The sequence below is a fragment of the Pelophylax lessonae genome (assembly GCF_965119305.1).
Source record: "Pelophylax lessonae genome assembly, chromosome: 5".
NCBI classification, from domain to species: domain Eukaryota; kingdom Metazoa; phylum Chordata; class Amphibia; order Anura; family Ranidae; genus Pelophylax; species Pelophylax lessonae.
The window spans coordinates 545,639,525-545,652,061 of NC_138772.1; the positions used below are offsets into that span (position 1 = coordinate 545,639,525).

General features: G+C 46.1%; 1 protein-coding gene across 14 annotated transcripts in view; it reads left to right on the forward strand.

The window, feature by feature from the left end:
• SCRIB (scribble planar cell polarity protein) overlaps positions 1-12,537 on the forward strand; it is a 295,493-nt gene that overhangs the window by 140,450 nt on the left and 142,506 nt on the right. For 13 of the 14 annotated variants that reach the window (XM_082257570.1, XM_082257580.1, XM_082257581.1 and 10 more), the window contains exon 16: positions 4,748-4,810. The exons of the other annotated variant lie outside the window; for it this stretch is intronic. In XM_082257570.1, the coding sequence (XP_082113696.1) occupies positions 4,748-4,810 (63 nt within the window). The remainder of the gene's footprint in view (positions 1-4,747; positions 4,811-12,537) is intronic. 14 annotated transcript variants of the gene reach the window in all.

Genomic DNA, 12,537 nt, shown 5'->3' on the forward strand with positions numbered 1-12,537 from the left:
CAGGGCCGAGCCATGCTGTCACAATAGACCTGAGCGTCTGTTGACACACATAGTACTGCTCGGCCGCGCCCCGCTACCTCCTCATCACTGGATTTGATTCACAGCAGCAAAAGCCAATGACTTCCACTTCCCTCGCTGAGTCCAGTGAGGAGGGAGAAAGAGAGCAGGGTTGCACAGCCTGGACTGAGATTGGGCTCAGGTATTTAGGGCTTGCTGGGGGGAGGGAGGGGGGGGGAGGGGGGGTGGTCTGCACCTAAAAGGTTTTTAAACTTAAATTAAAAGTACAGGGAAAGCTCATTTGGCTGTACATCTCCTATGGATCACAGGAGTGCAGTTCGTTCTGCACTCCTGTGACCCGTTTTCAGCAGAGAGCAGGCTAAAGTCCGCTCTCTGTTGATGTCACAGATGTTGGTTCAGGCACCGCGCCATCACAACCATGGAGTCAGGATCCGCCAGATCCCTGGACCGACACCTGGGTCAGCCTCTTAGCAAGCTGCTGAGAGCCTGAGCCGGCCGCCCCTCGCCCCTCCACAGCTCAGCGCGCCACTGAGAGCCTGAGCCAGCCACTCCCTGCACCTCCACAGCTCAGCGCGCCACTGAGAGCCTGAGCCAGCCACTCCCTGCACCTCCACAGCTCAGCGCGCCGCTGAGAGCCTAAGCCAGCCACTCCCTGCCCCTCCACAGCTCAGCGCGCCGCTGAGAGCCTGAGCCGGCCACTCCCTGCCCCTCCACAGCTCAGCGCGCCGCTGAGAGCCTGAGCCAGCCACTCCCTGCCCCTCCACAGCTCAGCGCGCCGCTGAGAGCCTGAGCCAGCCACTCCCTGCCCCTCCACAGCTCAGCGCGCAACTGAGAGCCTGAGCCAGCCACTCCCTGCCCCTCCACAGCTCAGCGCGCCGCTGAAAGCCTGAGCCAGCCACTCCCTGCCCCTCCACAGCTCAGCGCGCTGCTGAGAGCCTGAGCCAGCCACTCCCTGCCCCTCCACAGCTCAGCGCGCTGCTGAGAGCCTGAGCCAGCCACTCCCTGTCCCTCCACAGCTCAGCGCGCCGCTGAGAGCCTGAGCCAGCCACTCCCTGCCCCTCCACAGCTCAGCGCGCCACTGAGAGCCTGAGCCGGCTGCTCCCCACCCCCTCCACAGCTCAGAGCTCCAGTGAGCGAGGAGGGGGCAGAGCAGAGAATTGCTGGCGGTGTTCGATTGCTTGGTTCTCAGTGTAGAGGTAACGGGGGACAGATGCTGCATTGGATCGATGCTGCATTCACCTAGGTAAGTGTGATTGTGGAAAAAAAAAAGAAACCCATACTTCTCTTTTAATGCAGAGAATGCATTAAGGTAAAAAAACTTTAGCCTTTAGAGCCACTTTGAAGCAGAATTACATGCAAATGGCTTTTAGCTAGTTATTGTTAAAAAACAAAAAAAACAAAGTTACCTTAAATGATTCATCCAGAATCTGTTCATTTTTGTAAATTTACACTTTCATTCATCCCGGAATAAATTTATTTCTATACTTCTAGCCCACTGCTGCTGTCCTACATGGAAGCCATAGTATCATTTATCTGTACTTCTCTCCTCTTACCCATTCACAGGACTCCTTGTATTCTGTGTACCATTTGCAGAATGCAAAGCGTTTTCTGAATGGACAAGTGGGAGAGGGTGGTGGATAAACATTACGTCTTCTATTGGTGAGAGCAACAGCGGCCTCAAAGTAGAGTTTGAGCTATACTATCCAGCACTGATGAAAGTGTAAATATATAAGAACAAGGAGCAAACCTGGGCATGGGGATACACCTCATTACAGGTAACTTATTTTACCCAGTAGTAATAGCTACCTGTAGTTCTGCTTTAACCTCCTTAGCGGTAATTCTGAGTGTGGCTCTGGGTTAATTTTCAGTACCAAAAGCGGTAACCCCGAGCCACAGTTATGATTACCCCAGAATCACACTCCCCTTCCCTGCGATCCCCCGCCGTCCTCCCACTGTCTCCCCGCTCTGTGCTCGGCAGATGCCGGCACTTGCCTTCTGGTTCCCTTCTCTGCGAGCGTTGTGACGCAGGGGGGGTAGAACCGGCGGCAAATTCAAAAATGTAAATACACCAAATGATATGATACAAGGTTGTGATCCTAACGGATTACATTGTATCTGCCATTTCACCACAGGAAAATAGAGAACGACCATGGCGTCCAAAAAGCGTTTTTTGCGCAAAAGCGCTTTTAGACGAACTGGAAAACAGGGACAGCGAAACGAAGTTACTTGAAGAACTGAGCGATAGCGATTGGTGGGAAAATTGGTCATCAGGTGCGGAAAGTGAGGACAGCGACGATTCTGATGTCTCTTTCTGGCACATCACTCCGTTGGAAATTCTGAAGAATCATTTACTATATTTCCCAAATTCTACAAGCGATGTGCCAGAAAGAGACATCAGAACAGAGTAGGGCTGAACCTCGCTTTGAGTCCACTCAGGATCAAGCACACATTATTGCCTCCAAAAGCAAAATGCTTGCTATGGAGGCACTGGAGAAGTGGAGGAGCCATGATTGCCAACGGGGGGACCCCAGAAAAGGTTGTTTGGGGCTGCTCTGTGCAAAACCATTGCACAAAGCAGGTAGGTAGAACGTTTACTTAAAAAAAAAAAAGGACTCTTTACTATCACTTTAAAATCTTACTATCACATAACATAAAATATAGTGCTGAAAAAAATAAAAAATACAAATGGCATGTAAATGACATCATGCAAAAAAAAAAAACTGATCGTATTCATAGAACCAACTGAAGTGGAACTGAAGTGTTTTAATCATCGTAAAGCTAAATTAAAGGAGAAGTATGGCCAAAGCTTTTTTCGGCCATACTTTTATGGATCACAGAGGGCAGTTCGTTCTGCGACCCGCTGTCAGCTGACGTCACTCAGCCGGTCCAGGCAAGGGAAAGATCCCAACTTTACAGTCTGGATCCACCCAGAAGCCCAGACCGGCAGCTGGCTGAGACTCTCGGCGATCCACCTAAGCCAGTCCCCCCCCCCCCCCCTCCACAGCCCAGTGCTCCGGTGAGCACTGAAGGAGAGATCAGAGAGCTGCTGACTGTGACTGGCACTGCTCTCTACTCAGAGCGGAGGAGGAGAACTGAGCGATCTGTGTTTGATCGCTCTGTTCTCACTGCAGAGACGGTGGGGACAGATACAGCATCGGATCTATGCTGCATCCACATAGGTTTGTTGTGTTTTTTTTTTTTTTATTACAATCCCGAACTTCTCTTTTAATCTTTCATAAATAAGTCTGCACAATTCTTATTTAAAACTGAGTGTTCAGATAATTGCTAAGCCCAGTGGTGATTGGTTCTCACTAAGATGATTTTAACCTCCCTAGCGGTATTCCCGAGTGTGGCTCGGGGTTAATATAGTGTACCAAAGCGGTAACCCCGAGCCACACTCGGGATTACCCCAGAATCACACTCGCCTTCCCCCTACGATCCTCCAGCCATCCTCCCGCTGTCCTCCGACTCTGTGCTCGGCCGATGCCGGCGCCTGTCTTCCGGTTCCCTTCCCTGCAAGCGTTACGACGCAGGGGGGGTGGAACCGGCGGCAAATTCAAAAATGTAAATACACCAAATGAGATGATAGAAAGCTGTGATCCTAACAGATTACACTGTATCATCCCATTTCACCACAGGATTTCACCTGGTGACTTTTCCAGTGCCCTGCCTGTGCTTTTCCAGTGCTTTGTGCCTGGAAAATAGAGAACGACCATGGCGCCCAAAAAGCGTTCTTTATGCACAAAAGCGATTTTAGACGAACTGGAAAACAGCGAAACGGAGTTACTTGAATAACAGTGATAGCGATTGGTGGGAAAATTCGTCATCAGGTACGGAAAGTGAGGACAGCGACGATTCTGTTGTCTCTTTCTGGCACATCGCTTGTGGAATTTGGGAAGTTTATCAAATGATTCTTCAGGATTTCCAACAGAGCGATGTGCCAGAAAGAGACATCAGAATCCTCGCTGTCCTCACTTTGCGTACCTGATGACCAATTTTCCCACGAATCGCTATCGCTCAGTTCTTCAAGTAACTCCGTTTCGCTGTCGCTGTTTTCCAGTTCGTCTAAAATCGATTTTGCGCAAGAGGAACGCTTTTTGGACGCCATGGTCGTTCTCTATTTTCCAGGCACAAAGAACTGGAAAAGCACAGGCAGGGCACTGGAAAAGTCACTGGGTGAAATCCTGTGGTGAAATGGGATGATACAGTGTAATCTGTTGAGATGATAGAAAGCTGTGATCCTATTCGGTGTATTGACATTTTTGAATTTGCCGCCGGTTTCGTCTCAACGCTCGCAGGGAAGGGAACCGGAAGACAGGTGCCGGCATCGGCCAAGTACAGAGGGAGGGCAGCAGGGGAAGATGAGTTTTAAAATGTAAAACAGATTTCCATGCAGAACAATGAACCGCTTTTAGCACAGAAATCCTGACATAATCAGACCGCCAGGGAGGTTAATTAGCCTGGAGGTAAAACCAGATAGTGTGGACATGTTATGTGGCCCTCATACATGGGGCTTCTTGGAGTTCTTCTTTAAACCAAACTTCCAGTCTAACAGTAACTGTGCAGGAATGATGATGTCTAATATGTTGCCACACACAGGAGACACAACAAAGGTGGGTCATTGGTGTTGGGTGTTTTTTTGTTAATTTTTGCTCCACTAATACGCATGCCTGTCTCTTTCTTCTTCTCTTTTTCTTCATCTATCTCTGCCGGATTCCCTTCCTAACAGGGTGTGTCGTTTGATCAAGTGAATAATCTTCTGATTGAGCCTGCAAGGATAGAGGAGGAAGAGGTGTGTACCGCAGCTTGGCGCTCTCTGTTCCTCCCTCTGCCTCCGCCTTCCCTTCATCCTTACCTGAAATCACTCAGCCAATCAAGCGCACTCCTCACCCCGCAGCTCCACGATTCCCCCCGGTGATGGTTGTATCTCGTGTCTGTCCTTCGCTCTCATGCTGGATTGTAGATTCTAGGAAATTCAGAATTCATCTTTATGAGATGACACACAAAACATGGGAAAAGATTTTCTATCGAGTGTTTTAGGGTTTGTTCACACTTGTGCGGAGAGCTCCGGTTTTCGGCATTAGAGGTCACACAGAAAGCAATTGTTTCATATGTGCCCTGTTATGACTTGAACAAGCTACAGTGGATATAAAAGGTCTACACACCCCTGTTAAATAGTCAGAGACAAAGATAAATCATTTCAGAACTTTTTCCACCTTTAATGTGACCTATAAAATGTACAACTCAGTTGAACAACAAACTGAAATCTTTTAGATGGAGGGAAGTAAAAATATAAATACTAAAATAATATGGTTGCATAAGTGTGCACACCCTTCACACGGGCTTTCCGATCCGATCCGCCTGTCAGTTTCTCAGGCAAACCAGATCGAATGCTCCATGCAGGCCTATGGAGTGGCGGATGTCAGCGGAGACACCCGCTGCTATCCGATCCTGTCCGTGAAATCCATCCGTCTGGATTGGATGAGAATGGACAGGCGGACCGTTCTCATCAGATCTCCCCGTAGAGGAGAGCGGTGTTCTGACAGCTCCGTCTCTGCACACCGAGCAGAGACAGCGCTGTCATCAGCCTGCTCAGCGGGGATCTGCGGATCGATCCCCCGCTGAGCCGAACGGACTCCGTCGGGTAAAGTAATACTTTCTTGAAACCCCTTTTGATTTTATTACAGCACTCAGTCTATTTGGGTATGAGTCTATCAGCATGACACATCTTGACTTGGCAATATTTGTCCACTTTTCTTTCCAAGAACACTCCAAATCTGTCAGATTGCGAGGGCATCTCCTGTGCACAGCCCTCTTCACATCACCCCACAGATTTTCAGTTGGATTCAGGTCTGGGCTCTGGCTTGGGCCATTCCAAAACTTTAATCTTCTTCCTTTGTTGATTTGGATGTATGCTTTGGGTCGTTGTAATGCTGAAGAATGAAGTTCCTCTTAATGTTCAGCTTTCTAGCAGAAGCCTGAAGGTTTTGTGCCAATATTGCCTGCTATTTGGAACTGTTCATAATTCCCTCTACCTTGACTAAGGCCCCTGTTCCAGCTGAAGAAAAACAGCCCCAAAGCATGATGCTGCCACCACCATGCTTCACAGTGGGTATGGTGTTCTTTTGCTGATGTGCAGTGTTGTTTTTTCGCCAAACATATCTTTTGGAATTATGGCCAAAAAGTTTAACCTTGATTTCATCAGACCAGAACACATTTCCCTTCATTCTTTTGGGAGACTTCAGATGTGTTTATGCAAAATTTAGCCGGGCTTGGATGTTTTTCTTAATAAGAAAAGACTTCCATCTTCCCCTCTACCCCATAGCTCAGACATATGAAGAATACGGGAGATTGTTGTCACATGGACCACACAGCCAGTACTTCCCACATATTCCTGCAGCTCCTTTAATGTTGCTGTAGGCCTCTTGGTAGCCTTCCTGGCTAGTTTTATTCTCGTCTTTTCATCAATTTTGGAAGGACATAGAGCAATTAAAGAACTGAATTTGAGGCACTAAGTACCATATATCTCCAGGACGTAGGTACATTTCATAATATTGTTTTTTTGATGTAGCACACACTAAGTGTTTGAATTTTGGAGGGACGTCCAGTTCTTGGTGATGTCACTGTTGCTCCAGATTTTCTCCACATGATGATGATGGCCTTCACTGTTTTCCATGGTATATCTAATGCCTTGGAAATTATTTTGTACCCTTCTCCTGACCGATACCTTTTACCAATGAGATCCCTCTGATGCTTTGGAAGCTCTCTGAGGACCATGGCTTTTGCTGTAGGATGGGACTAAGAAAATGTCAGGAAAGACCAACTAGAACAGCTGAACTTTATTTGGGAGGCACTTTAACCACTTTACCTCCGCTCACATGGAGGCTACTGCGGCACTTTGCCACGATCCCGTCCAGCGACGTAGACCTACGTCGATGGACTCCTCCCCCTGTAGGCGGCGCTCGCGCTGTTTTCATTCACAGCGGGAGTCGGGCCAGGGGAGGAGCAGCGGCGATCGCCGCTGCTCTTACCCGATCGTCGGGGATCGATTCTGGAGATCCGCCCGCTGTGTGTAAACACAGCGGGCGGATCTCCATAGTGACAGGGAGTGACAGATCGGACTGTTCAGCATAGCTGGACATCCGATCTGTCCATGACTCACTCAGTCACCTCCCCCCCACACGTTAGTAAGCACCAGGCATACATTAACCCCTCCCTCTCCAATAAAATTAACCCCTTCCCTGCCAGTGTCATTTTTACAGTAACAGTGCATATATATAGCACTGATTACTGCAGTAATGTCTTTTTTTTTTTTTTTTGTTTGTAAATTAAGTTGCGCTAAGTGTGATAAATGGAGATGTAAAGTCCATAAAGTCCCAATAGTAAATGATGATGACAAAATCCTAGATGTAATCCTGGACCAGACTCCCTTAAGGGTATAGGCTTACCAGATTCAGGTAAGAGAAAAGCAGATGCTCTATGAATCTTGTCACCTTGATAGAAGATCCAGGCCCACGTGAGCAGTAGACTCAATGGTCATTGGATCATGAAAAAAAATGTAAAATACGCAATAGCGTAAAACCCAACAACTAGGTAAATATCACCAATGTGACTTGAGAATAACGTGTGTATAAATTAGACCACCACCAAAGATCTCTATTAACAGTGGACAAGTGTAAATTAAAGAAATTGGTGTGTGTTAAATACCCCTTACCAAATATAAATAAGGGTAGGTGTATATAAACCAATTAATAATTCCAGCTGAAATTGCCTCTTACCAGACGACAATAATGGATGTGCCAAAGTGAAAAAAACAATGATGAAAAATAGGTGTAGAACCATCACCAGCTAGATGAGCCTCTTACCATGTGAACAAAATCAAAAATGTGTAAAATCAGATTCCAATAAGACACCAAGATTCAGTACCGAAAAGGAACCAGTAGGGGTCGCCTCTTACCAGATCTTTAGATCAACCACGCTTGTATGATATAAATGGTTGGGGGTCCGACAATAGACTCGAGCAACTGATCCTCAGATGTTCCCAATGTTCACCATTCAAAAAGAGAGAGAGAGGCTCCCATAGCGTAAAACAGTAAAATTTATTCCAAAAATAAAAGCAAGAACACTCACAGAAACCAGGATGGAATGAGCAATTGTATACAGCCGCCGGCCGAACGGCTTCGCTCGCCCGCACTCTCTGGTCGCGATCGGATGACGTCAGTACGCCGTGCCCTGACGACGTTTCGTCACAGATGACGTTTTCATGTGAAAAATATTGTTATTTTTTCAAAATAAACGCTATTTTTTTGTTTATAGCGCAAAAAGTAAAAATCGCACAGGTGATCAAATACCACCAAAAGAAAGCTCTGTTTGTGGGAAAAAAAGTACGTAAATTTTTTTTGGGTACGGCGTCGCACGACCGCGCAATTGTCCGTTAAAGTCGCAAAGTGCCGAATCGCAAAAAGTGGCCTGGACGGAAGACAGCAAAATCCTCCGGTGGTAAAGTGGTTAAATGATGGCAGTTGTGTACTGACTCCTATTTAACATGAGTTTGAATATGATTGCTTAATTCTGAACACAGCTACATCTCCAGATATAAGGGGGTGTGCACACTTATGCAAGCACGTTATTTTAGTTTTTTATTTTTACTTCCTCCCTCTAAAAAAAATGCAGTTTGTTTTTTCAACTGAGTTGTACAGTTTATAGGTCACATTAAAGGTGGAAAAAGTTCTGAAATTATTTATCTTTATCTCATTTTTTTTACATCACAAAATCCTGACATTTTTACAGGGGTGTGTAGACTTTTTATATCCACTGTATACAAAAAGATGGCAGCCACCCCAAACTATAACTAGCCTTTGCAATAAAGTGTACATGGATGGCAAATAAGACCTGTTTTTAATGTGAATTGTTGCACAGGAACATTTTTAGGGTTTTTTTTTTGCAGGCTAGCTGGTAAGTGTGCTGGGAAATTTTTGTTTGCTATGTCTTGAACGCAGCCTTCAGGGGAGCTGTGGTGAAATCTGCGACATGTCAGCATTTTTAATGTACTGCGCCATGTTTCCATGCAAAGTGTGACATTTTAATAAAGTTAAAAATATAAACTGCACTCGGCACCTTACTAGCATAAGAAATGCAAAGCATCACCAGCCAGTTCCTGCATCATTTTACCATGGGGGAAATGTAATCAAACCCTTTTGAGAGGTTTTCTAGGACAGAGTCAGATCTCGTTCACAGTAGCGGGGGGTGGGGGTTGAAACACCATGTTTGAGCTCCACTACCACCTCCAGCAACCAGGTGACTAGTGCCGCCTTAAAAGCGCCCTGCAAGCATATGTAATGCACAATGTTGTGGCATACTAGTGCTGGGTTTGAGGGGTTAAAAGAGAAGTATGGCTTTCCAAAAAACAAACATTTATACTCACCTAGGGGTATACAGCACCGATCCAATGCTGCATCTGTCCCCCACCGGCTCTGTAGTAAGAATTGAGTGATCAAACACCACTGATTGCTCAGTTCTCTCCCCCCCCCCCCCCTCCTCTGCTCTGAGCAGAGAGCTGTGACTGTCAGTCAGCGACTCTCTGCTCCCCCCCCTCCAGTGCTCACTGGACGTCCCCTCCTGCTGCTTGTAATGATAGCTGAGCGACTGCTTAGCCGCATCGGTCGTTAATACAAGAAAGCCGACCGTCCGCTCTAAAAAACGGTACCAGGGCTGCATGCATCACCCCAGTAGAACCCCTTAAAGCAACATCGGTAATATCGGTACATTTTGGACCGATACCGATTCTTCAAAAAAAAAAAAAAGTGAATATCGTCCGCACCGATAATGGGTCGACCCCTACTTAGCATTATTATTTACTCTTTTACTCTTTTCCTGAAATGAGAAAAGGCTTTTGTTACACACTTTGAGGTAATTAAGCTTGAAAAATGATTTAGGGGCATCTACTGGGAGGTAAGTTTCTATTAACATCCCTGCCCCCCACCATCCCTATCCAAAATGCGTGGTCAGGTTCCAAGAAATGAAGGGAGCAGTGTTGTTTTTCTGGGAAAGAAATCAATGTATGCAGGTGAAGTAGGATGGGGGAGAGGTGGGAAATAGGCAGATTTCTGTAGTCCAGCAGGTAAGAAAGAGGAGCTCCGGAACCCCGGAGTTATCCTATTACTTATGGTTGTGGTGGTATTTAGACCAGGTATCTGAATCCTGGCCTGGCTGCTTCTCCATGCTAAAGGATTTCAGCAGTTTCTATTGTTCATAAATAAATGAATCTGACACCACACCAATAATTAATCATCCAAATATAAACTTATTCCAGTGTAGACGGAGCCAATGCTTTTCAGGGACCTGAAATCACTCCCTTCATTAGAACTATTAGGATACAACAAAAGAATACAGGAGCGTCTCATAAAATTAGAATATCATCAAAAATTTCATTTATTTCAGTAATTCAATTCAAAAAGTGCAACTCGTATATTTTATATAGATGTGTATACAGAGTGATTTATTTCAAGCATTTCTTTTAATTTTGATGATTAAGGCTTACAGCTAGTGACACCCCAAAATTCGGTGTATCAGAAAATTAGAATATTACATAAGTCCAATAAAAAAAAAAATAAAAAAAGATTTTTAATACAGAAATGTTGTCTTAGTGAGAAGTCTGTCCATGTACAGTATAGGATGCACTCAATACTTGGTCGGGGCTCCTTTTACATTAATTACTGCATTAATGCGGCGTGGCATGGAGGCGATCAGCCTGTGGCACTGCTGAGGTGTTATGGAAGCCCAGGTTGCTTTGATAGCAGCCTTCAGCTCATCTGCATTGTTGGGTCTGGTGTCTCTCATCTTCCTCTTGACAATCCTACACAGATTCTCTATGGGCTTTAGATCAGGCGAGTTTGCTGGCCAATCATGCACAGTGATACCATGATCATGTGACCAGGTATTGGTAGGTTTGGCAGTGTGGGCGGTGCCAAGTCCTGCTGGAAAATTAAATCAGCATCTCCATAAAGCTGGTCAGCAAAGGGAAGCATGAAGTGCTCCAGAATTTCCTGCTAGAGGGCTGTGCTGACTTTGGACTTGATAAAACACAGTGGACCAACACCAGCGGGCTGACTGTTTACAAGCTGCAGGGCTTGTACATGAACTATGAGAGTGCTCCTCAGTGTCCATTCCATTCAGAACTACAAGCCATCAGTCCAGGTGGATGACAGTAGTTGTAGTCAATTCATCCACAGGAAACTAAATAAATGCAGCCATGTGGGTGGAGTTATGCAACCCCGCTCGTCTTTCCATTGTAACAGCAGGTGCGGAGAGAGGATCTCCTGCACACTGAGGCCAGGATCGTGGGGGGCTGCAGGAACTGGAACACGTTACATGCTCTACCCTACATACAAGTGGAACACGTAACATGTTCTGAAAGGTGAACTTATCCTTCATTATAATATGTAGTTCCTTCTCACTATATCCAAAGTTAAAATCAAAACTGTTTTAGCAGTTTCCATTTAAAGTAGAGATCGACTGATTATCGCCAAAGCCGATATATCGAGGGCCGGTATGCACTTTCCCCGATTAATCGGAACCTGCCACCATATATATTGCCGATATTTCGGAAAGTGCATGTACCGGAGTGATGGCTGCAGCTAGAGGCATCACCCCGGTACTGGCGTCCATAGCCGATGGTCCGCTGTCTTGTAATGACAACCGATGCGGCTGAGAACCCACTCGGCTGTCATTACAAGGAGCGGGAGGGGACGTCCTCCCGCCACCTTCTGCGGCTCGTCTGGGTCTCCCATCCCACCAGGAGACCCGGGCAACCATCCTGCACGGCCGCCGAAGACCCGATCAAAGCCGCATTCGGCTCTGATTGGATCTCCATGTAAAAACCCGGAAGTGATGTCATGACATCACTTCCGAGTACTCGGCGCCAGATTAAAAAAACTGACAGCATTCAAAACAGCCAAATTTGGCGTTTTGCAGAGGAGGGGTTTGGGGTCTTTTAGACCCCCAGATCCCTCCACAAGAGTACCTGTCAGGTGCTAAAAATAAAAAATAAATTTTTTTTTTTTTTAAATGTACGAAAATATCGGCCGATACCGATATTCAATGGGCAAAATATCGGTATCGGCAACGAAAAACCGATATCGGTCGAACAACTACTGTGCACCCCTGCGCGGTTTTTGCATTGCAACAGCGGGTGCAGGGAGAGGATCCCCCACACACTGAGGCCTGGATCATGGGGGGGCTGCAGGAACTGGAACACGTTACATGTTCTACCCCAGATACAAGTGGAACACGTTACATGTTCTGAATGGTGAATTTATCCTTCATTATATTAAGAATTGTAGTTCCTTCTCACTATATCCAAAGCTAAAATCAAAGCTTTAGCAGAGTTTCAATTTAAAGTGTCAGTACCCATTTTATTGAATGCTGGAGAGTCAAACTACTATACAGTTTCCTATATCTCTCTAGAAAATTGTATAAATCCAGGCCAAAAAGGCATAGCTCACCTTTATGAAAACACTG